Source organism: Podarcis melisellensis (genome assembly GCF_964234715.1).
Source record: "Podarcis melisellensis genome assembly, chromosome: 5".
In the NCBI taxonomy this organism is placed as follows: domain Eukaryota; kingdom Metazoa; phylum Chordata; class Lepidosauria; order Squamata; family Lacertidae; genus Podarcis; species Podarcis melisellensis.
Window position 1 is genome coordinate 90594140 of NC_138537.1, and position 24768 is coordinate 90618907.

The window sequence follows — 24768 nt, forward strand, 5'->3', positions numbered from 1 at the left end:
ACGGCAGCGGCGGCCGCCGGTTCTCCTTCCGCGCCTTCCTCCCGGCCTTCTCGTGATGGTCGCGTGTTCGGCGGCGGCGGCGGCACCGGTGGTCCTGTGAGGCGGCGCTTGGCCCCGCCCCGTCCGGCGACCGAAGGGGGGAGAGGCGGAGGCGACGGGCGGGCAGGTGAGGAGGATGAGGCGGCCGTTGCGCTCTTTCCCCTCCTCCCTCCTTCGCGGGACGCGCTTGTTCCGTGACTAGACGCCCTCCAAAAGACTTGTGTCTTGGGAATTGGCATCCTTAGCACTATTCAGTGGATTTGTTATGTCGTTTGTTATATATTTATTTACACCCCACCTTTTTTTGTCCTGACAGGGACTCAAGGAAGGCTACTAGTTATTTAGAGAGAGAGAGAGTAGTTTTATAGCGATAGATAGATAGATAGAGTTATATAGCTATGTATATATAGTTATAGATAGGTTTAAATAATAATAATAATAATAATAATAATAATTAATAAATTTATTATTTATACCCCACCCATCTGGCTGGGTTTCCCCAGCCACTCTGGGCGGCTTCCAACAGAACAGTAAAAGACAATAACCTATTAGATCTAGATATAGTTCCTATATAGATCCTATATAGATGTAAATATAGTTATAGATAGTTTTATATGGATCAAGTTACAGTTTTATATAGCTATGTACATACATATATATATATATGTACATAGCTATATAAAACTGTAACTTGATCCATATAAAACTATATATATATATATATATATATATATATATATATATATATATATATATATATATAAAACACTATCTATATTTATATATCTATATATGGATACATAAATATATGATAGTTCCTATGTATAGGCTTCACCTCAGTGTTTAGTTCCCGCGCCTTTCCCTTGCAAAAAGTACGAGCCTCACACGGCAGAGGTTGAAACACAAGTGTCCACGTTTCCTTCTTGATGCCAACGCAGCGAATGGAATTTTATGCACATTGAATCCGCAGCTAGCGCACGTTGAACTCGTGTGCTTTCGGCTTTATGTGCTTGGCAAAAAAAAAAAAATGTTAAAAGGTGGTGGGGTTCTGGTGAAAATGACTTGGGCAACGCCGCCTGCCATTGGGTTTTGACTAAACACGATTATGGCTTTCAGCACGCTCCCTAGAATGTAATGTCAGTTGCGGACTTCGTGTATATGGTTATTTCCCCAAAGTTTACCTCCTCCCCCCCCCCCATTTTTATTCATACATCCCTTTTATTCATATCATTGAGACTGTTAATAGAAAACAAACAAAAAATGATTCCCCCTTCCCAAGTTTATTTATGATTTCCTTTTATTCGTATTATTGAGATTGTTAATAGATAAAAACAAACCCTTAATAAATTACTCATGCTATACAGGCTTCATGTTTCAGCTGTGGGGTGCTGCAGGCAATTGTCACTTTGGCACACTGCACTACCTTTGGCACGCTGCACTAACTGGAAGTTAGTCCAGAGGCTGCCAGTCGGAACCGGAAGCCCAAAGCCGCTCCTTGAAGTGCCAGGTTCATAATGGGAGACCTCTTCCTCCTTGGCATCCAGAGTGAGCAATAGCAGTTTTCAACCTCTTAGACTTCACAGCATTCGGCCTTAAGGCTGCTTTGCTGAAAGGCTAATGAGCATAGTCAGGTCGGCAGTGGTGAAGCTGTGGGTTTTGCTTCTTTCTCTATGCAACTGCTTCACCAGTGTTTCAGTTTCAAAGCCCCATTTCCCACACAGTGTTTGTTGGATTTCATAAATCTGGGCTGAATTGTGCTAGTGAAGAAAAAAGTTCATGCTTGTTTCCACTGCTCAGCCCAGGTACTCTAGCCACCTTCCCACTGAAATGTTTGATTGACTTAGGCTGCGATTCCGTGCATGTTTAGTTAGCGGTAAGCCATGTTGAATGCAATTGCTCATACTTCTGAATAAACGTGCATGGAATTGGGATGTTAGAGATTGTACGGCAATCTCTTGTGTGAACTTCTAGAAGCCCTCACAATGACAGACAGACAAAACAATCGGCGCAGCCTAGAGCACGCAGCTGGCAGTTAAATGGCTGCTTCCATTCGGGACAGCAGGAGGTATGCTTAATTTATCGTACCCGTTTGGTTACTGTTTATAATTTGGCCCAAAATCAGATGTGAAGCAAGGAAAGTGAACTTTCCAAGTGCCTAACTTGTGTGCTTGCCTTCATGGCTTGCTAAACATCTCTCCAAGTTATCAAGTATGCTGTTTTATGTGTTGCAAAATGTAGAACAGTTTTGAAAATAATAAATAACCCAGTAATTAAATTTTCTACCTTTCAAATTTAAAGCTAAATCGGGTGAGGGTAGCTGATGGGTGTCAAACCCTCAGTGAGTTAGGGACTTGCCCAGTGTGCTGTGCTGTAGAGGGAAGTGAGAGGCAGATGGGGTTTGTCAACCTGGGAAGGTAGCCTATCTACGAGAAGGAAAACTCTGGTCCTAAACCTCCGCTGCCTTGAGGGATATCTTCAGGAGAAGAAAAGGCTAAGGAGGAAACCATACACAAATTCAGAGTGGAGTCCCGAAGACGATTGGATGGCGTCTTGTACGCCGCCTCCTGGCAACTCCTGCAGCCAAGCTGTTGCCAAACGCATTGCTCTGCTTTCTTTTGGACCACACCATCAAGACCAAGAGGAGTGTCTTGTCGTTGGGGCAGCCCAGGACCTCCATACACACTGTCCAGGCTTGCACACCATGGAAGGTCACTTTGGTGCTGCAAACACTGAGTTGACTTCATCCCCAGAGCCATTGGCCCTCAGGGCAGATGGATGCATACCCCTGAGTTAACTCATTGAAGGGCCTTGACCAGTATGCGTGATTTTGCAGATATTCTACCTCCTTAACTTCTTGCAAGCGAGTGGTTATGTGCTGCATGTGTGAATAGAAAAGGATTAGGTTACGATACAACAGTGCTTAATATCAATTTATTAGTTTGTTTAAATATCGCTGAGAAAATTACTCCCGAGTCAAATAACGGCCCAGACAAGCAAATGTTTTGATGGGTGATAGTGTAAGCACGAAGGGACGTGGGTGGCGCTGTGGGTTAAACCACAGAGCCTAGGACTTGCTGATCAGAAGGTCGGCAGTTCGAATCCCCGCAACGGGGTGAGCTCCCGTTGCTCAGTCCTTGCTCCTGCCCACCTAGCAGTTCGAAAGCATGACAAAGTACAAGTAGATAAATAGGTACCGCTCCGGCGGGAAGGTAAACGGCGTTTCCGTGCGCTGCTCTGGTTCGCCAGAAGCGGCTTAGTCATGCTGGCCACATGACCCGGAAGCTGTACGCCGGCTCCCTTGGCCAATAAAGCGAGATGAGCGCCGCAACCCCAGAGTCGGTCACGACTGGACCTAATGGTCAGGGGTCCCTTTACCATTTTAGTGTAAGCACAGTCCATAAACAGTCCCTTCTTTTGACCTGTAGCCTGTTGTCAGGTAACTATTTTGTGTCACAACTCACACAAGAAGTTCAGAGACAATTGTTTGTTTGTTGTTTGTTTTTTAAAAAATGTTGTATTCCTCAAATACCATGTTTACTGACTCTGTGTCTGTCTTAGGTGCAAACTTTGAAACATGAACAGCATCACCCATGTCCCGTGTTCAGAGCTGACTTGGCTTGTCGTGGAGCTCAGAGCCCAACGCTTCCCAACTGACTTTCCCACAAGGCATTTTTAAAGTACCTAGAATGGCCAACAAGAAAGAACCTCCTTTCTACAATGATAATAACATGGGGCCATGCCATTACAAATTTGCTTTCTATGAGACTATGGAGCTCTTCATTGAAACTCTAACAGGAACATGCTTTGAGCTGCTGGTATCTCCTTTTGAAACAGTAATTTCTGTGAAAACTAAAATCCAGAGATTGGAAGGTTTGTGTCCTTTTAAGTTATAAAAATCTAGAAAGGTTGTTAACTTAGCAATTGAAAAGGCGGTTATTTTATAGAAAACATGCCATTGTGATCTGTAATGCAGTGTAAAGAGCTAGCTAGCAGTTTGAAATACAGTGTTACCTCTGGATGCGAACGGGATCCGTTCCGAAGCACCGTTCGCATCCAGAGGCGAATGCAACCCGCAATTCGGTGCTTCTGCGCATGACATCATTTTGACCGTCTGCGCATGCGCGAGCAGCGAAACCCAGAAGTAACGCTCTCCATTACTTCCGGGTCGCCGCAGCGCGCACCCCAAAAATACTTATCCCAAAGCTATTTTAACCCGAGGTATGACTGTACCTGGAAGATGGAGCAAGCTTGTTTTCTCCTGCCACAGAAAGGAGATTCTGACTAAACGTCAGGAAGAATTTGGGATGGTAAGAGCTGTTTCGCCGTAGAACGGACTCCATTGGAAGGTGGTGTACTTTCATGGAAGTTTTAAGCAGAGGTTGGGCCACCATCTGTCATGGATGCTTTAGTTTAGTTTCCTTCATTACAGGGGGTTGGATTAGATGTCTCTCGGGATCCCAGCTCTGCAATTCTAGGATCTCCCATGTGACAGCCCTTTAGATATTTGAAGATGGCTGTCAGATCTCCTTTCAGGCTCCTCTTTTCCAGGCTCAGCCATGCCTCATAAGGATTAGTTTCCAGGCCTTTTATTATTTTGGTTGCCCTTCTCTGCACCGGTTCCAGCTTATCATTATCCTTAAATTGTGGTGTCCAGAACTGGACACAGGATTGCAGGTTGGGTCTGACCAAGGCAGAATAGAGTAGTATTACTACTTCCCTTGATCTGGACCATATGTCGGCAACCTAAGGCCCATGGGCCAGAAGCAGCCCATAAGGGTTGCTTAACTGGCCCATGAGCCACCCCCGAACCGAGCCGCCCGCTCAGTGAGTCCCCGCGCACTACGCTAAACCGATGCTGAGCGGCACAGGGACTCTCTTCCGTGGCTCCGGAAATTGCTTCTGGGCATGCGCAGGCGCAATTTCCAGCGCTGCACTGGTCCGGCCCACGGAGGATCTCTGTGGGAGTGATCTGGCCCATGCCAGGTAAGCCGTGCCAACCCCTGATCTGGACGCTGTGCTTCTGCTGATACAGCCTAGAATAGCATTAGCCTATTCTGCTGATGCATCACACTGTTGACTCATGTTCAGCTTGTGGTCTACTAAGACCCCGTGACCCTTTCCACTTGTACAGCTGGTAATCCCGGTGTCTCCCATCCTATATTTCTGCAGCTGGTTCTTCCTGCCTAAGTGTGGAACTTGGCATTTGTCCCTTTTGAAATTCATTTTGTTAGTTTGGGCCCAGGTCTCCAATCAGTTAAGGTCATCTTGAATCCCGATTCTGTCTTCTGTGGCAGTAGCTACCCCTCCCAGTTTGGTGTCACCTGCAAATTTGATGAGCATCCATTCAACAACATCCATTGAATTGTACTGGCATTTCGTTTCTTACATAAGTTTAGAATTCTCATTGAGGTGTATCATTGAGATATTTACAAAGACTGTGAATTAGCCAATTTAAATGATAGCTGATATGTTTTGGTAGTAACTTATTCTTAAAAATATCTACACTTTTCTGTATGAGTATCTATCAACTGTTCATGCTATAGAAGTATCTTCAGAGAGTTCTTCATCATTAGTGCTTGCTTTCACAAGAACCCAAATACTCACTGGTAGTAGTTTTAACACCTAAGTGCTCAGAGGTTTCAGCTAGTGCAAAATTCAGTACCCCAGCATTGTACACAGCAAGCCAAGATTTGTAGCTCTAGTGTTATAGAGCCATCATGAGTGCTCTCAGACAGCATAAGAAAACTTCTTATCAGTTAACTTCATATTGATCTCTTTACTTTGAAATGCGATATTCAATACTACATTGACACAGTCAACAGCCTCTGCCCAAAAGGAAATAATAACAGAACCTTCCTAAATCATATGGGTTAAATTTGCCTGGTCTCTGTTGCAACAACAGTAAATAGCAATGATGGTCATACGTTTTTTGGAGAGGAGTCCAGTGATCTCAAATGGTTGCCATGGAAACGCGGCATAACACATAATGGCTGTGGTGTGTGGCATGGCATACCACAACACAGCTCTCCTGGAGAGAATAGCATAACCCCAAATTAGAGAATACAGTCGTTTCCTTCTCTCGTGAACTCTACCTGCATAAGACCGCCTTAGAGAATGGCATGTCGTGTGAGATCAAACAGCTAGGAATTGGAGAATTTAAAAACCATGAACTTTTCAAGCAAAGTAGCTACAGTAGTGTCAGGGTTTCTGGGAGAGAGGAGGAGATGACAGAGGAGACGGAGAGCGAGTGGGAGGAGGGGCAGAAGGATGAGGAAGAAGATGACGGAATTCTGAGGGAATCCACGAGTCTGAGCAGCGAGTCAGAGGATTCTCAAAAGGGGGTTACCTTAATCAAGCAAAAGGGAGGAGAAGGGAGAAGCGGAGAGGAGCCCAGTGGAAGACAGACGCAGCAAGAGGCGTCTCAGCCGGAACGGAGTAAAGGGGGTGGAGTCGTCAGCCTCTCGGAGGGAGCAGGATTAGGAGAGAACAGAGAAAGGGGGTTGGAGCAAGGTGTTCAGCCGGAAAGGGTGGAGAGCAGAACAAGGGGTGGTGTAGCGGTCGAAAGAAAGGTCAGCAGCAACGTACGCGCGCCAAGTTCAAACGTAGAGGCGCGCGGAAGTGGAGAGAGCTCAGGGGAGGAGCCCGGCCCTAAAGCCAGAAGGAGGGGGGAAGAGGCGGCAGAGGATTCAGCCTCAGGCGAGTCACGGAGAGAGGGAACCCAGGGGGGCAGGAAGACCCTGCGGAAAAGAAAGGAGAGGAAGAGGTGGTCTAGAGCCAGGCTATTAAGTTGGTGTGGAAGAGGGGAGGAGTCAGAGGGGACTTCAGCGGTCTAACGTGACAGACGTACGGCCACGATGCTGAACTGTACGAGAAGCAGAAATCTTCAATAAACTTTTCCTGTAAATAAACTGCAACGGAGTGAGGTCTCTTGTGAGCTGGGACCCGTCCTGGGTGGCCGTGACAAGTAGTATCTTGGCTTACGAACTTAATCCATTCCAGAAGTCCGTTCTTAAACAGAGATGCGCTTTCCCTATTGAGGCCTCCCACCGCCAGTGCCCTTCCACCATTCGGATTCCGTTCTTAGACCGAGGTAAAGTTATCAAAGCAAGACACTATTTCCGGTTTTGCGGAGTTTGTAAACCAAATCGTTCTTAAACCGGGCTGTTCTTAAACCGAGGTACCACTGTATTCTGTTTTATTGTTGTTACCATTTAATCTCAAGGACAGAAATGGTTATAAGTAGTTTGTGTTCACTTGATAGTAATGTCAGGATGTTCCTTTATATATTTTCAAGGCACTTTCTACTACGTATTCACATCTTTTCAGCTCTTTAGTACCTTTAACCTAAATGAATGTACATAACTAAGTATACTTACAATTAATTGCAGTGGTTTACCATAGTGATTTGGGGCACAGCTTTACAAGGTCAGTAAGCCAATTAATATTTATCAATGTCATTTTAAGGTATCCCCGTATCTCAGCAACACTTAATCTGGAATAATCTAGAGCTAGAGGACGACTATTGCTTGAATGATTACAAGTGAGTATTTAAATGCAATTACAGATGTTTCTAAATACCATTTCTGTTGTGGGAAAAAGGCTACAAAACATTTTTGATTGGTTTACAGCATTTCAGAGGGCTGCACTTTGAAGTTGATATTGGCAATGCGAGGTGGACCTATTAATACTAGAAGAGGTAGGTACCTATTAAATTGTCTCTGAAGTATTTTTTGCATAGTCAGTACAATCCACCTGGAAGTTAAACTTACAGTGGTGCCCCGCAAGACGAACGCCTCGCAAGACGAAAAACCCGCTAGACGAAAGGGTTTTCCGTTTTGGAGGCGCTTTGCAAAACGAATTACCCTATGGGGTTGCTTCGCAAGACAAAAAAAATCTTGCATCCCCCCCGCGGGTTTTTTTCTCTTTTTTCGCCCTTTTCTTAAGCCGCTAAGCCGCTTATCAGCTGTTCCGCTGATAAGCCGCTTAACAGCTGATCGCTGGAAGCCGCTTGACAGCTGTAGCGCTAATCCGCAAAGCTGTCAATGGGCTTGCTTCGCAAGACGAAAAAACCGCTAGACGAAGAGAATCGCGGAACGAATTCTTTTCGTCTACCGAGGCACCACTGTACTGTGATCCCGCTGATGGGTGAGAGGGAGTAAAGCACATACTTCACTTTGCCATTATGGGTCACATTATTAACTATTGAAGGGAATGAGAGCTTCTTTCCTTTTTGTGCTTCTGTTCAGTAATAAAGAAGAGTCGGACACAACTGAGCAACTAAACAACAACAAAGTAACTTGGCAATAGGCTCCCAGTTCTGGTAAAAGGCCCAACCTATATATCACACCCCAAAAGTTATTGGATCATTCTCTCTTCACCACTAAAGTATCATTGTGTAGTTTGGGCTGGAATTTTTGCGTGCCCTTTGTATCTTCCTTTAGCTGTTGCAGCACAAGCCTTGGTGTACCTACAAGAGGGTAATTGTTGGGTAGCCACAGCCTGTCTTTGAGGAACGAAAAGGGGAACCTCAAAAGTATATTCATTTTTTTTGACTTGTTAGATTCAAATCTACACTTAAATTTGACAATCATATTAAAAGCTAATTGCTTTCCCCCAAAAAAAGGAAAAATAACTTTAACATAACATAGTTGGGTTAAACCACAGAGCCTAGGACTTGCTGATCAGAAGGTCGGCGGTTCGAATCCCCACGACGGGGTGAGCTCCCATTGCTCGGTCCCTGCTCCTGCCAACCTAGCAGTTGGAAAGCACGTCAAAGTGCAAGTAGATAAATAGGTACCACTCTGGCGGGAAGGTAAACAGCGTTTCCGTGTGCTGCTCTGGTTCGCCAGAAGCGGCTTAGTCATACTGGCCACATGACCCGGAAGCTGTACGCCGGCTCCCTCGGCCAATAAAGCAAGATGAGCTCCGCAACCCCAGAGTCGGTCATGACTGGACCTAATGGTCAGGGGTCCCTTTATCTTTACCTAACATAGTTGTAATTTTCTTTGTACAAATTCTTTAAAGAAAAGTGGGAGAAACTACACTGACGTGTCTTTGCGTCCTCTCTGCCATTGTAATGTCTGCAATAAAATAGTAGGTGCGGAGGCAGGCAAAGTGCAAGGGAACTTACATGCAAGGGAAGATATATTCCCCCCCCCAAAAAAAAAAACAGTGAAAAGAAGAAAGAAACATTGTGAGACGTGTGTTCTTAGCGCTCGCTCAAATGTTACTGCATTTGCTCTGTATTTACTCTTGGTAACTTGCATCGAGAGAAACCCGTAAATATTGTATGAAGCTGAGTGGTATGAACCAAGTGCTGAAAGAGAGGTGGTTTACTTTATTAAGTGGGGCAAACATTTGATCCCTCGTATTTACAGAAATGTCTATCATTGTATACAAAATTAAAAGTGAGAATGAGTGTTCAAAGCACTCAATGAACTACTGCAGCTAGTTTCCGCAGTTTGACCAACACAGAAGTCCTAATGCTGAATGGTAGATGTCAAATGTGTTCTGCATTTCTCTTCTCCCCCTCTCCTTTTCAATATGCTGGGCAGACACACAGATGATTGGTTTCTATGGGCATATCACCTGACAGTGGGAAGCATGTTCTAACTATGGGGCACCTTTGGTTCCCACATTGGAAGCCCTAAGCATTATTTGCAAAGTATGGTTAAACCACAGAGCCTAGGACTTGCCAATCAGACAGTGGGAAGCATGTTCTAACTATGGGGCACCTTTGGTTCCCACATTGGAAGCCCTAAGCATTATTTGCAAAGTATGGTTAAACCACAGAGCCTAGGACTTGCCAATCAGAAAGTCGGTGGTTTGAATCCCCACGATGGAGTGAGCTCCCGTTGCTCGGTGCCAGCTCCTGCCCACCTAGCAGTTCGAAAGCACCTCAAAGTGCAAGTAGATAAATAGGTACCGCTCCGGCGGGAAGGTAAACGGCGTTTCCGTGCGCTGCTCTGGTTCGCCAGAAGCGGCTTAGTCAGGCTGGCCACATGACCCGGAAGCTGTCAGCGGACAAACACCGGCTCCTGGGAAAACCATGGCTTTTACAATATGGACCTTTGTTGGCAAGGTGATGTCTCTGCTTTTTAATATGTTGTCTAGGTTTGCCATCGCCTTTCTCCCAAGGAGAAGGCGTCTTTTAATTTCGTGGCTGCTGTCACCATCTGCAGTGATCATGGCGCTGAAGAAAGTAAAATCTCTCACTGCTTCCATTTCTTCCCCTTCTATTTGCCAGGAGGTGATGGGCCCAGTGGCCATGGTCTTCGTTTTTTTGATGTTGATCTTCAAACCATATTTTGCGCAATTCTTTCTTGGGCAATTCCAAACCCACTATTCCAAGTAGAAAGGCTTCTGGTTTCTTAATTAATGAATGTATATTTCAACATTTTTTTCAACTCATTATATATCTTTTCCCAGAAGTCTTTCACCTTTGGACACATCCACCATGTATGATAAAAAGTACCTTCTTTTTCTCTACATTTCCAACATACATTATCACTCTTATGGTAAATCTTTGCTAGTTTTACAGGGGTTAAGTACCATCAATACATCATTTTCATAATGTTTTCCTTTAACACCGTACATGCGGTAAACCTAACCCCTTTCTTCCATAACCTTTCCCAGTCTTCAAACATTATATTGTGTCCAACATCTCTTGCCCAATCTATCATAACAGATTTAACTTGTTCATCCTTTGTATGCCACTCCAACAGTCAAACTTGTATTTCTTGATGTGACAGGACAGCAGAATGGGGGCACAAAAGGGTTTTGTGTCTCCTTTCCCTTGTATTACAGCTTTTCCTGTATTACCATACGCACTAGGGCTGTGCACTCACTTTAGAAAATGTGCCAGATACATTTGTCCAAATATTTTTTTAAAAAAAAACCCTCATCTGGCCTTTCTATAACTAGAAACAGCCGCAGGTGGATGGGTGCAGTATAGTTTTGTGAGCAACATATAAAGGAGGAAACTCTCATTGGTTCTGACGCTTTCATCTGAGAGGTCATATAAATACTGCAGTAAAGACTAGAACTATGAGGGGGTTCCTTAATCTTGAAAAAACGTAATTTACTTTGGGAAAGTGCAGATGAAGCCGCTCAACTCAAAATGTTTGTACTAATTGGCCCTAAAACCAAGATTAGTTTCAGAAGATAGCACAGGGGGTGGGATTCAGCTAGAATCCTTCTTATCCCCCACGCTCTTAGACACCAATATGAAGTATCTGCATGAGGTCACCCGAGGGCTTAGAATGCAGAGTCATGACTGTGCTATTTCCCTCCGATATTGGAAAGCCACTTCCAACCCTAGGGAGGAGGTGGGGTTGCGGACTTCCCGCCCCCAACACCCATGCGGTGGCTGGCTGCCAGCCCCGCGTGTACAGGGGGAATCCTCTGCCGCGTCATCCCCTGGCCAGCCTATTGTCTGGCTCAGGGGGCGTGACTTGCCGCATTTAAGGCAAGTGCGGCTGAGGAGCTTCCTCTTTGCCGCCAATCAGCTGGGGAATTTTCTTTTTTTGGGGGGGAAAGATGGCAGAGAAGGCTTCCCCACCCCCTGCCTCATTGCTTGCTTGTTGCCTGCCAGTCTTAAGCTAGCAGTTGCATCACCCCAGAGAGAGAGAGAGAGAGAGAAGGAAGAAGGGGTGTGCGTGCGCAGGAATGTGTGATCTGGGAGAGGGAGAGCTATCTGTGAGGTTTGTGCATGGAAGAGAGGAGTCTGTGCATGACTATGTGGTCTATGTGTGTGCAGTCTGGGGGCAGAGAGAGATGTGGGGGGTATGTATTTGTGTGGTTGGTGTGTGTGTGCGTGTATGTGTGTGAGAGAGATCTATATTGTGTGATCTCCACAATCAAGACCAGCAGGACATAGCCAGCTTCCCATGGTAAGCACAATGTAATCTTGAGCAGCAATAACAATATTCTTGATTTTGTGTCATATCATGCCCTTCATGGCAGCGTTGTGTTATGCCATGTTCCCCTGTGGCAGCCATGTCATGGCCGGCAGCTGCAGCAGTTTCTTAAAGTCTGAAATGTGGCCACTGGCCCAAAAAGATGGGCAAACTCTGGCCCACACAATGACCTGTGTCAGCTCTAGAGATCTGTCTGCAAGTGCAGCCCAGTCTATTTGTCGACAATTATGCTGGTAAGGGTAAAGGGGCTCTCTCTTTTTCTGAGCTGCCGTAAAGTTTGCTGAAGGTCTAGCCAGTTATTGATTTTATTTATTAAATTTCTATTTGAAAATGGTTCTTACTTGACAGTAACTTGATCATAGGTTCATTATTTATTTTAGGAAGCTATGTGGACAATCACTTAATTTGGCCTATTAGAGACACTTTAAGATAGCTTCAGGAGAGAAATCTTTTCAGTATGTTGCCTAGGTGATAAGTGTGCATCTTTGCTTTCAGACAATAAAATATTTCTGGTTGTTTTTCCTCTTAGTTCCTGTGGGAGACCCAATTAGGGAAATAACAGAATACATGGATCCCAGTCGTGACGATATTTGGGAGAAGGTTCCATCCAGCAAACAGGTTACCTTCTTAGTATACCGCGAAGGAGATCAATTGAATTTTTTCCGTATTATAGACAAGAGAGATGGAACTTTAACACCATTGTCTGAATCGTTAAGGTATACTGGGTTTTATTTCTTTTCGGAAAAGTTACAAAAAATGTCTAACATAGAAACTTTTCTTACAGATTTGGTAGGAATAATCTGCAGGGCCCCCATTCTGAAGAAGCGCTTCAACCTTTTGCTACAGCTGATGAGGCAGATTGGAGTCGGACAGGTCCATAGGTTTGAGGGGGAAGGAAAAGGCACAGAATTCTAAAATTATGAAACAATGGATCCTGAAAATGTGGCATTGAAAGACCTTGGGGGCGTGCAACCAGAGTACAGTGCTTGAAAATGTTTTGGATTTTTGAATCAGGTTCACAAGCTTGGAACACCTCTGGATTCGGGTGGCAGCTGTAGCCAGAAGTGCCTTTCACCCAACTTGCTTGCTTATATATTTGCTCTTCATCTGAAAAGATTTCCTCAGCAGCTGACAAAAACTAGTCCCTGTCCTTACAACACAAAGAGACTCAAGGAAAAGAGGCTTGGCGGGTAGAGGAGGGAGAAAGCAAGCTCAGGCACCAGTTCTAAAAATTATAATAACCAGGTGGGATGGAAGCAGTTCAGGTAGCCTGATGGAGTGATGATAGAGGAAGGGTCAAAGGCTGTTTCAGAAGAGGCAATGGAATAGCCCTGGTTTTCTTCGCTCCCTCTGCATTGCAGCCTGATGGGCCACCAGTGACACATGTTCCTGATGAGGTCAAATTTGCTGTGGTAACACACATCCATATTGCGTTAACTGCAATGCACTCTGCTTGGGCCTACCATTGCAAACTCTTCAGAAATTTTACCTGGTCCAGGATCCAAGTGCATTAATGTTGGCCAGTGCTTGCGCATGAGATGTTATATTGATCTTAAAACAGCTGCCCTGGTTACCAGTATGCACAATTCAGAGTGTCGGGGCTTATCTTCAAAGCCATAAATGTATCCAGGGTACCACCTCTTCTCATCCTGCTTAATTTTGAAAGCTTTTGACAACTCCCCCCCCCCCCATTGCTTTGAATGTTTGGCATCTATATTTACAACTTAAATACCTAATATTAAAATGTAAATTTGCACTCTCTCCTTGCCAGTGGTGGTTCTGTTTATAATTTATATGCGGATGATGAAGAAGATACAGAGGCATCTCCTTCTGGTGAACAGATTATTGAGAATTCTATTACAATGAATAAAATGAAGCTTCTTAGAGCAAAGATGGAGAACATGAATCTGAGTAAAAAGGTGAAGGCACAGATTCTTCTACCCCATACAGAACTATCTGCATATTCATTTCTTTGGAAGAGTTAGCTGACTGCCGTAACCTTTATGGACTACAAGTATTCATCACAGAACTGTTAGAGGGAATTACTGCTTTGTTGGCCTTAAAGCGAGGAAATGTATAGAAACGAGTACTTTTATTGGACCAAAACTTGAGTAAGGGAGAGACAAAAACATCCTGATCTGCCTGTAGCAACTTTTTATTTCAATAGGAGACATTGTTCCAACAAAAGATAATACTTTACTATATAATATGCCCAAAATATATGTGTGTGCCACTTATTACAAAGATTCACTTTTAGTATAAAGTACAGTCGCACCTCAGAAGTTGAACAGCATCCATTCCAGAAGTCCCTTCAACTTCTGAAACATTTGACTTCCAAAGCACGGCTTCTATTTGCTGCAGGAAACTCCTGCAGCCAATTGGAAGCCCCATCAGACGTTCAGCTTTCAGAAGAACATTAAAAAACCAGAACATTCACTTCGGTTTTCAATCATTCGGGAGCCGGAATGTTCAACTCCCAAGGTGTTCGAGAACCGAGGTACAACTATATATAGTAAACTTCTAAATGAGAATCTGTTTTTATATTTAAAAAATGCAAAGCGGTGTTATTTAGTGTATCTGATTTCCCTCCAACATTCTCATTATTTATTAGAAAAAAATTAGTTATTAACATGGCCGTCTATGCAGACTTATAGTTTTGAACTTTTATTAATCTGGACACTGAGCACTAATCTGGACATTAAATTCACTTAATTCCTTAATTGGCCATGCTTGGAAAGGTATGCAGTTAAAGAAAGTGGGAAGAGGCTATTTTTTAATTTGAAAAGTCATCTCGGAATTTTTGTGGATATTGTAATGCAGAAAAAGTAATAATAACCACGTCTCCTTTTTCTTTTTTCACAGCCTAAAAAAACAATTAAAGTGAACCCCCACCCTCCATTGGCTCCTCGCCCATCTAGTGGCTCAGTCACAGCTGCTCACCAGAGATTTTTGCGAGCGCTCCGCCGTATGGGACAACCGTGCCTACCTCCTAGGAATTCAAATACCTCAGACTTTTCTCAAAATGCACTTTCGTTTTTATCATCTGCTGGCAGAAGGATGCCATCTACTAGTAATGACTTCGTGAAGGAAAATGACAGGTGGGAGACCGCTCCACAGTCACTTAGCAGCCTTAGGCTGCCCCCTAAAATTCCACGTGTGGAAAAAGAAGATTCAAAGCTTCCGACAAACAGCGTGGTTCTTCCGGTCCCTGCTCCACTTAGGCACCCTGGGAGAAATATAGATAACAGTTCGGCAACAAATGAAGCTGGTCCTTTCTTATATCCAAATCTCACAAATGTAAAGCTGTATGCTGCAGAAGAAAAGGTTATTCCAAATTCTGACGCTTTTGCCTTGTTAGCTGAACCATGCAGTGATTTATATGGAATAGGAAAAGTCAACACGGAGCTCCATTTATCTGAGGGGGATAAGGACTCTGCTTCTGCAGATCTTCCAAACAAGACGATTACAAAACTCCTGACCCCTGCAGCTGCAGCAGCGGCGGATACTAGTATTCTTAATTCTTGCGAACTAAGTCCCCAGAAGAACACACAATTGTCGCCTCTTCACTGCTCCGCACAGATGGCACGTTACAGCCCTCGGAAACCTCAAGCTCAGTCCAAGTTTTTCGAGGTTGGTAACTTGAGGCCCGCTGCCTCGCCAAATGTTCTGCGCTCCTTGGAGTTGCACAATTTAGCCGACTCCACATATCCAAGGACTTCTAAATTCCACGGCATAGGTTTAGACTCACCCGGCAAAAGACCCGACCTCCTTTCTAAAATGGAGGCCCGGGAAGTCACAGAAGTAGCGGTCAAGGCATCCAAAGATCCTGTTGTCTCTGTAAATAATGTGGGGTTCCTAAGTTCACTGGCCCGGAGCGCAAACAGAGATGCTTTGCAGAATTCCTGTGGGACAAGCAGGTTTCGGACTTCTGGTATTGCGCGGACTACAAACCTCCAGCATTTTCAAGGAGAAAGCTACAACGTGGCCGCTCCCCACAATGAAATGCCCGGATACTTCCTAGTAAGTACATAAGCTTTCTAAATAGATGCGATTCCTCTTTGTGTTCCTTAGAAGGCTTGATTAGTGTTTGTTTCTGTTAAGAGTCACAAAGCTGATTGCAGCTGGAATTGAGAACTAGATGTGGGTGTTCAGTACTGTTTGTATCAGTATTTCTTAGGCATGTTGGACTTGTTCGTGGTGCCTTTGACCACCTCTTCAAGCAGTAAGCCCAACCCAATAGCCTTGCACTGCCAGTGGAAAACTCCCTTTCAGGTAGGTACCAGCCATACTTTTCAGAAGCCTAGGACTTCATAATTTTGGCATTTAATTTCTGTCTTGGTGATAAATTCCATTCATTAATTTTCTTGTGACTTCCAGTTTGATCGTCCAAAAAGCTTTTGCTTAATCTTCCTATCTATCTATCTATCTATCTATCTATCCAGTTTCACACTTTGCTGCATTAGCTAAGCCATATGCGGTTCTTTGTTGTTATTGTTGTTTAGTCGTTTAGTCGTGTCCGACTCTTCATGACCCCATGGATCACAGCACGGCAGGCACTCCTGTCTTCCACTGCCTCCCGCAGTTTGGTCAAACTCATGCTGGTAGCTTCGAGAACACTATCCAACCATCTCGTCCTCTGTCATCCCCTTCTCCTTGTGCCCTCCATCTTTCCCAACATCAGGGTCTTTTCCAGGAGTTTTCTCTTCTCATGAGGTGGCCAAAGTATTGGAGCCTCAGCTTCAGGATCTGTCCTTCCAGTGAGCACTCAGGGCTGATTTCCTCAGAATGGATAGGTTTGATCTTCTTGCAGTCCATGGGACTCTCAAGAGTCTCCTCCAGCACCATAATTCAAAAGCATCAATTCTTCGGCGATTAGCCTTCTTTATGGTCCAACTCTCATTTCCATGCATCACTACTGGGAAAACCATAGCTTTAACTATACGGACCTTTGTTGGCAAGGTGGTGTCTCTGCTTTTTAAGATGCTGTCTAGGTTTGTCATTGCTTTTCTCCCAAGAAGCAGGCGTCTTTTAATTTCGAGGCTGCTGTCACCATCTGCAGTGATCATAGAGCCCAAAAAAGTAAAATCTCTCACTGCCTCCATTTCTTCCCCTTTTATTTGCCAGGAGGTGATGGGAACAGTGGCCATGATCTTCGTTTTTTTGATGTTGAGCTTCAAACCATATTTTGCGCTCTCCTCTAAGGCATGTTAATAGTTCACTGCTGTCTACATCCAAATTATGAGTAATATAGAAGGGAACTGTTAGTGGCCCACTAGAAACCTCCAAGTCTTGCCTATCAACATGTTCAGTGAAACCAGGAGCATGAATTAATCTGCATTTGCTTATAAAACACCCATCTTCAGTACATCAGCCTTATTCAGATAAGACACTCCAATAAGCAAATTGTGCATTGGAGAGTGTGGAACTGTAACCACTGACTCTTGTTGCCAACCAAGCGTTGGGATATATCTGCGAAAAGTAAGACACTGAAACGCCCTAGGCTCTCCCTGTGATCAGAAATCTCCCCTTCCCGAAATGCTTATTTTATTGGGAGCGTTAATGGCTGAATATGACTCTTGAGTTCTTGGGCTCTTGTTTTGATTCAAGCTGCTCAGCTTTTGACGCCAACCATATCAAGGGCAATACAAAAACCCCAAAAATGTACATAAAAGTCTCATTCGCTTTAGGTTCTTACTGAGATACTGTGTTTTTGCGTTTCTTCCCTGGTTTGGGCTGGTGATGGGAATATTGCCTGGCAGTGTTTGGGGGCAGGAGAAGGATGGGAAAGGGCTTGCTGTACTTTGTAGCTATGTTAGGCCGTTGCATCTAAAACTTCAAAAAGTCTTGAAACGCCTTAAGAACTAACAAAACTTTTCTGGTTCCAGTTTCATGGATTCACTTCATCGTTAGTGGTTGTAAGCAGATCGGGGGGGGTGAAAAGCAGAGAAGTACAAACAGTGAAATAATTATGTTATTATAGTGATATAGTTATGTTATTAACAGTGGCCATTAACCAAAAGTTGTCAGTGCAGAAATCGCACTGATAAAAATTATTCCAGCAGTTGTTTACCTCTAAGTGAATATAATGATTTCTTGAACATGAAACCGATATTTTGCAGCCCTGCTCCCTTTCCGCACCTTACCTACATAAGTTCACCTTGTTTTAACAAGCAGCACAATTTGCCTGGTGCAGGATAAGGCTCCCATAGCAGCACTAGCAGAAGAGAGGAGATTGTTCTGGCATACACAAGAGAGTTCTGTGTATCTTGGTGCCCAAATAAGGCAGGGGATAATGGGAGATAACGGGTGTCTGTGGGCAAAAGGGTGAAAATGCTTCTCACTGGTGTTTTCCTTCCCAGTCACTTCTTCGTTCCCTAAGTTCTTTGTGGAGGAAAAGAGGAATGATTTCTTTCTCTTCCATGCTAGGGTTTTGTAGAAAGCAGCAGCAGCAGCAGCAGCAGCAGCAGATGTATGGAATGCTGTCTACGACATGTATAACAGTTTAACACCCTTAACTCTTCTAAATCTTGCAAACATATACTGTAATGCATTTTTCCACACTAGTTAATTGATGTCTGGTTTTAATCGTTTTTTATTTGGTTTTTACCATGTGGTTTAATGTAACTTCTGGCGTAAACTGCTTTGATGTGTTTTATGAAATAGCGGCATGTAAATATTTAGATAAATAAAATCCTTCCTGAACTAAAATAGTCAGGGCGTCATCACCCTCATCTTTCTCTTTAAAGTTTGACGTTAAACCCTGAACAAGTTGCTGTCATTAAAAAATTGTGGAGGGGTATGCATTCTTTCCAACAACAATTTATTGTATGAAATTTCACGTCAGCAAAAAAATGTAAGTTGAAGAGGTTGAACCCCAAGGATAAAATCCAGTTGGAAAACCAAGGGGTCTATGAAATACCCTGCAAAGTCTGCCCAGCCACGTACATTGGACAAACAAACAGACGAATAAATGCACGTATCGCAGAACACAAGAATGCCGTCAAAAAAGAAGAAAAAACTTCCTCTCTTTTCCAACACATGAAAGAAACAGGACACGAAATTAATTTTGCAGATTCCAAATTGCTCTTTAACATGGAACATCACCACAAGAGAATAATCATGGAAGCCATCGAGATAGAGAAACACCCTCACAACATGAACAAGCGTGACGACACATCCCGCTTGCCAGACATCTGGAAATTAGCCCTCCCCACAAAAACTGACACCAGATCCAGAGGCACACAGAACGCTATCACCAATCAACCACACCAGACCCAAACCCAGACCCTCTCCACAGATAAATTACAGACACCATCCAGTAGCCAAACCATGGTGGCACCTCCGGATGCTGCACCCCCCTGCAATCCCTACACAGATCTGGCTGACACAGGCCACAAAACCACAGCTCGCCCCTATACACGAAGCCAAGCCAGAGCACAACTAAGTGCAGTACAGCCATCTTCTCAGAAAAACTCTTCACAAAGTTCAAGAGGTCAAGACACAAAGACTTTAGCAACTAATCCACACCTAATGACCCACCTAAGTGGTACTCAGGATATCACTCAAGAAATCACTCAAGATATCCCTCAAGTAATTAAGGAACAAAAGAAGAAAAGGCACACTAGCCTGGGAACTTCCTCTCTGCCCAGAACATTGGAGGCTATACACCACACCCCCTCAACAGTATTTATAGGAACTCAAACACTGAGATCCTGCTCTGTTCCAGTAACAAGAAGCCGAAAGCACCAGCCTGAAGATGACGAGTGAGACCTCGTCGAAACGTCGCCTAGACACCCCAACTTTTACACGGGAAGACACCCGAGGACACCAAAACCTGCATATATATATATATATACACACACATATACCAATACTACGATAACTTGTTTAATTGTTTTTCATATTTGCATCTGATGTGTCTTCTAGCTGTATTTGCTTTTAACTCATGTTGTGAACCACTTTGGGTCCTACCCTGGGAGAAAGGTGGGATAGCAAATGCAATATTTTATCCACCTCCCATCATGTCTTTTCAAGCAAAAACTAATCTGTGCTTATGTACACTATGAGAGTCCTACGTACCAAATTTGGTTCAAATTCATCAACTGGTTCTTGAATTGCTACAGCTTAATGCATTTATCTTGCTTTAGTGCCTGTTTCCCAACCCAGCGTTTTTTTCACCTAATCCACTAATACAAAAAAACCTCTCTCTTTTTAGTCTCCTGGACTTGGATTGAATGGAAGTATTATGGCTGCAGGAAAAAGAATAGGTGAGTAATAAATCCGTATTGCTGTTATCAGCTAGAAAGTGCTTGTCTCATTTGAAACTGAACTAGGATCTAAGAGGGAGTATCCAACCTCTCTTTTCTATAGACAGCAGTTCTGGAACCAAAACTCTTCAAAGGTAATCATTCTAAATAAAAAAAGTAGTTCTTCTGGGCAGCATAGATCTCACATAACTAAAACCACTTAGTTTTCTATATAGCGTGTATTGCGCTAACAAAAAAATATGCAGTATTTAAGATTGCCTTATTATTAAAACACATTAATCAAACAACATGTGTCAGGCTAACATGTTTACTGCTGCCAAAGTTTGCATTATGTAATTTTGGGGGCATAGAAAAGTCACTTGAAACAAGGACCTGTTTTTCACCTGTGAAGCAAGGTTTTCCGTGTGTGCTGTTTTTCTTTTACACCATTTCTCTGAGAGCACATATAAACTGAGAACGTTTTGCTTTTTGAAAGCAGGTGATGCAACTCATCTCCCACCTGTGAATGGTTCAGTTCAGCCTAAAAAGAAAATGACAAAGCACTGTTTCTTCTGTGGAAAGAAAACTGGATTAGCCACTAGCTATGAATGTAGGTAGGTTGAGTTTGCACCTTGAATGTGTTTGTCTTCAAACGAAAGCTTGTTGCCATGCTTTGTCACTTATTAATGGTTATTATTTCTTCCTTGATAAAATGTGAAATTTCTCGACGTAAATCTCCAAGGGATGAAGGGCTCTCCGTTGTAAAATATCTCTGAATATTTTGCATCTCATTTAAAAGGGGTCACACCTTGAGCTTCCTTTTAAAGGTGGTAGAGATTTGTGCGAATGAGAGGGAGGGCACGCCTTGGCCCTGTGGAATCACAGAAATTTACCAGAGTTGCATAGCTGCTGGAAGTTGAAAGTTGTCATGTCCAGGAGCTAGTCCTGGTCCTGCTGGGAGAAACCATAATGTATGCCCTACTGTTAAAATAATTGGATTCTTCTGCTCTCTCCTCCCCCATGACTAATTTCAGTGGGTTTAACGCTGAATAAAACCACCCTCTTCTTCCAGATACAATAGAATCGTAGAGTTGAAAGGAACTTCAGGGGTCATCTAGTCCAGTGTTTCCCAACCTTTGGCCTCTAGCTGTTTTCGGACTACATTTCCCACCATCCCTGACCACTGGTACTGCTAGCTAGGGATGATGGGAATTGTAGTCCAAAAACAGCTGGAGACCCAAGGTTGGAAAACACTGATCTAGTCCAGCCCCCTGCAATGCAGGAATCTCAGCTAAGTCATACACGACAAAGGGAATTGCAAAATGTCTGCCAAATTGTGTGCCTACTCTAATCCAGTGGAATTGGCTGGCCAAGACAATTGGTAAAACAAGTTATTTCCTTACTTACAAGCTGTTTGATATACACTTCGAAGTGGTGGTTGTGGGGATTTTTGTAGCGTTTTATAATAGGACCCCGGCAGGGACACTATCGCCCTGTTTGAAGTGCATACCTGGAATCCATTAGCGTTCTTCTCACCGTTTGAACCAAGCAGTGACAGATCAGACAAGTTCAAATGGCTTTGCAATGTTGTTAAGCTGCAGCTACAGCAGACACACGAGACAAAGCCACAAATGCGATGTCCTAGACATCATGATCTCTGAATTTGCAAGCCTGAGTGACTCTCATTGACTCTGGTCTCCCCCCTCTGCTCTTTCTTGTCTTGATTACTTGGTCCCACTCTAGGTAGTTTTTCCTCTGTCTCTAACCGTCACCTTTCTATCCCCTTTTTCTATCTCTCTCCAACTTCAGGTATTCCTTTTCGATTGACTCCCTACCTCTCACCCTGCTGTTCCAGACAAGCTAAGCAAATACAATCTCCTCATTAGGTTCCTCATTTGGGAACGTAATACATTTGTCAGACTGTCACCTCCTGCGATCTTCTCAAGGCCTTCATAAACCTCACTCCCATTGACTCTGCCCGCTGTTTATCAGTATCAAAGTTCAGTACCTCCATTTGACTGGTCTGAACCCGGGTTATTAATCCGGCGTATGAGTGCTGCTGGGACGCTGGTGGCACTGTGGGTTAAAGCACAAAGCCTAGGACACAGAAGGTCGGTGGTTCGAATCCCCACGACGGGTGAGATCCCGTTGCTCGGTCCCTGCTCCTGCCAACCTAGCAGTTCAAAAGCACGTCAAAGTGCAAGTAGATAAATAGGTACCGCTCCAGCGGGAAGGTAAACGGCGTTTCCGTGCACTGCTCTGGTACGCCAGAAGCAGCTTAGCCATGCTGGCCACATGACCCGGAAGCTGTACGCGGGCTCCCTCGGCCAATAAAGCAAGATGAGCGCCGCAACCCCAGAGTCGGCCACGACTGGACCTAATGGTCAGGGGTCCCTTTACCTTTATGAGTGCTGCTGCCTCAGATTAAGTTACTGTGCCCTTCCATCCTCAGAAGGCCTTTTGATAACAACAGCAGAGGGTGGATTTTGCTAATGGATTTGGGGGTGGGCGGGAGCCAGTCTTCAGCAGTTTTCCCTGTAGATCCCATGCCTCTCAGAAATTTGCTCCAGAAGGTCAGGACTCATGTGACCCTGGAGGACATCGTGAGGTGTGACAGAGCAGACTGAAAAAGAAATCAACCTTCCCCTTTCTATTTGTGGTTAGCATGGACCTCCACAAGCAAGGATAGAACCCCCAGCGTGATCCCATCCAGCTTATGGCATCTCTCTTCTCCACTCCTCTGTCGTGCTCTTTCTCCCAACGCCCCCTTTCTATCCAACACCAATGTTCTTCCTTTAGTGCTATACTTTTAACCCTTTTAGGTTGAAATCTGATTCACAATTTCCTGGCAGTGAGCCTCATTCAGGACAGTGGGACTTGGTTTTTCTCCAATTATATTTTATTGAGTTTCAACATTTTTAACATACATAGTCATAACACAAGTTTGCCTTTTCTCTTATATTTGTTGACTCCCCACCCCTTTCCCCATGCAGTTATTTTTACTCCTGGTGCAGCCTATCTTCCGTCTATCCAAACATAACCAAATTATTACAATCAAATTACTTCTGTTTCTTATAGCTGAAATCCTGCTCACAAGTTCACCATACTATAATATTTAAGTAGTCTGAAAAAGCATACATTCTTCCACAAAACACCATTAGATTTTCTTAATTTTGCTGTTGATTTTGCCAGTCCTGCATAGTCCCAATATCTTCCTTATCCAACACAACGGGACTTTTTTTGCAGTGAACATACAGTGGATTGTGCTGTACGAAGAATGCAGATCTCGCGTCAGGAGTTAGTGATTTTGTCTCTCTGGTTTTACTAGCCTTCCTGTATTGCTCAACTCGTTTAGATGAGACCTTCAACCATCAAAAACGGCATTATGTTATTTCTGGGACAGCATCTGGAATTATGAGATTTGTGGAAGATCTCTAACACTTGCCTTTCTCTTTTCAGATGTGGAAACAACTTCTGTGCAACTCACCGCTATGCAGAGACTCACACATGTACTTATGACTACAAGAATGCAGGGCGGAGGTACTTGCAGGAGGCCAATCCTGTGGTCAGTGCACCAAAGCTTCCCAAAATCTGAGCATGATTTTATGGCATGCATCTGTCTGCCAGAGGAGCCTTATTACACAGAGAGAAGTAGCGGTGGTTTAGACTGCTTCTTTTGCCATGCTCCAAATCTAAAGATTGCCAACTAACAAAATCATATGAGGCTGCATAATACTGAAGAATAATGTGAACACTACTGTAGCTGACACCATTTATTCTTGAGTGAATCAAAAAATTTAAAAAGTAGTTTTTGAAAATGTACATTCTGATTTAACTATTATTATATGTCTTGTGTTAAGTGTTTTATATTTTCCAAATGCTCTTTCACTAGACAAGTCTTTTAAAAGATGCACTTTACTAAGTTTTAATATAAATTTTATAATGAGACTTGAGGAGGTTCCGTAATGAGGGTGTCATGTAATCTCTTCTATGTTCTACCTTGGTTTTTGTCCATTCTGGGGCGCAAGTTATTTCCGTATAAATTTTCCCAGCACATCAAGCCTTACCCTTTCAGAGTTTAGAAAGTGCTCTATCGGCTGCACTAGGCTCCATTCAGATGGTCAGCCATACATACATTGTGTGATTGTGTGATCCAGTCTCAAATAACATCATGTTAATCCTGCTATTTCTTAGGAGGCAGTTCTTCTGTCTTTTCTTTTCACATTTTTACAAAAAAGAAAGTTTACCTTGCCGTTAAATAGAAGAGGCAACTTATTTTACCTTTTTGTAATTCCCTTTTTCAAAAGACTGGGTTTGTTAAAAATGTTGAATGCTATTACTGGGGGGGCGGGGGGAATCTATTAAAATTAAATTTTCATGCAGTTATAAACAGAGCAACTGACTTCTACTGTTTTACAGGCTGATGGCAAGTAGGAGCAATGATTAAGAAGCTATGCCATTGTTTATCCAATTAAAACATATGAAAGCTGGCAGACTGCAGAGAGTGCTGAACTGCAAGGCAATTTCAAAGTATCCCAGCTAGGTTGCAGTTCCGTCAGAATCTT

At 43.7% G+C, this 24768-nt stretch overlaps 1 protein-coding gene across 5 annotated transcripts; it reads left to right on the top strand.

The window, feature by feature from the left end:
- The first annotated feature begins 13 nt into the window (after positions 1–13).
- On the top strand, positions 14–24025 carry ZFAND4 (zinc finger AN1-type containing 4). 5 transcript variants are annotated; one of them, XM_081911739.1, is made up of 10 exons: positions 14–166; positions 3598–3909; positions 7504–7579; positions 7668–7735; positions 12487–12673; positions 13729–13876; positions 14820–15977; positions 20173–20224; positions 20700–20813; positions 23663–24025. In XM_081911739.1, the coding sequence occupies exons 2-10, from the start codon at positions 3726–3728 to the stop codon at positions 23911–23913; spliced, it is 2238 nt and encodes a 745-aa protein (XP_081767865.1). In that variant the 5' UTR covers positions 14–166; positions 3598–3725; the 3' UTR covers positions 23914–24025. The 5 variants fall into 5 exon arrangements, with proteins under 5 accessions (XP_081767865.1, XP_081767868.1, XP_081767867.1 ...); XM_081911742.1 differs by having other exon boundaries at positions 15–166; positions 20700–20817; XM_081911741.1 differs by having other exon boundaries at positions 15–166; positions 20703–20813.
- The last annotated feature ends 743 nt before the right edge of the window (positions 24026–24768 follow it).

Excerpts from the sequence above, each read along its gene's own strand:
- ZFAND4 (XM_081911739.1), top strand. The coding sequence starts at position 3,726 with ATGGCCAACAAGAAAGAACCTCCTTTCTACAATGATAATAACATGGGG. Across the intron at positions 7,736-12,486 it reads ACCTATTAATACTAGAAGAG|TTCCTGTGGGAGACCCAATT; the intron begins GTAGGTACCTAT and ends TTTTCCTCTTAG. Across the intron at positions 13,877-14,819 it reads ACATGAATCTGAGTAAAAAG|CCTAAAAAAACAATTAAAGT; the intron begins GTGAAGGCACAG and ends CTTTTTTCACAG.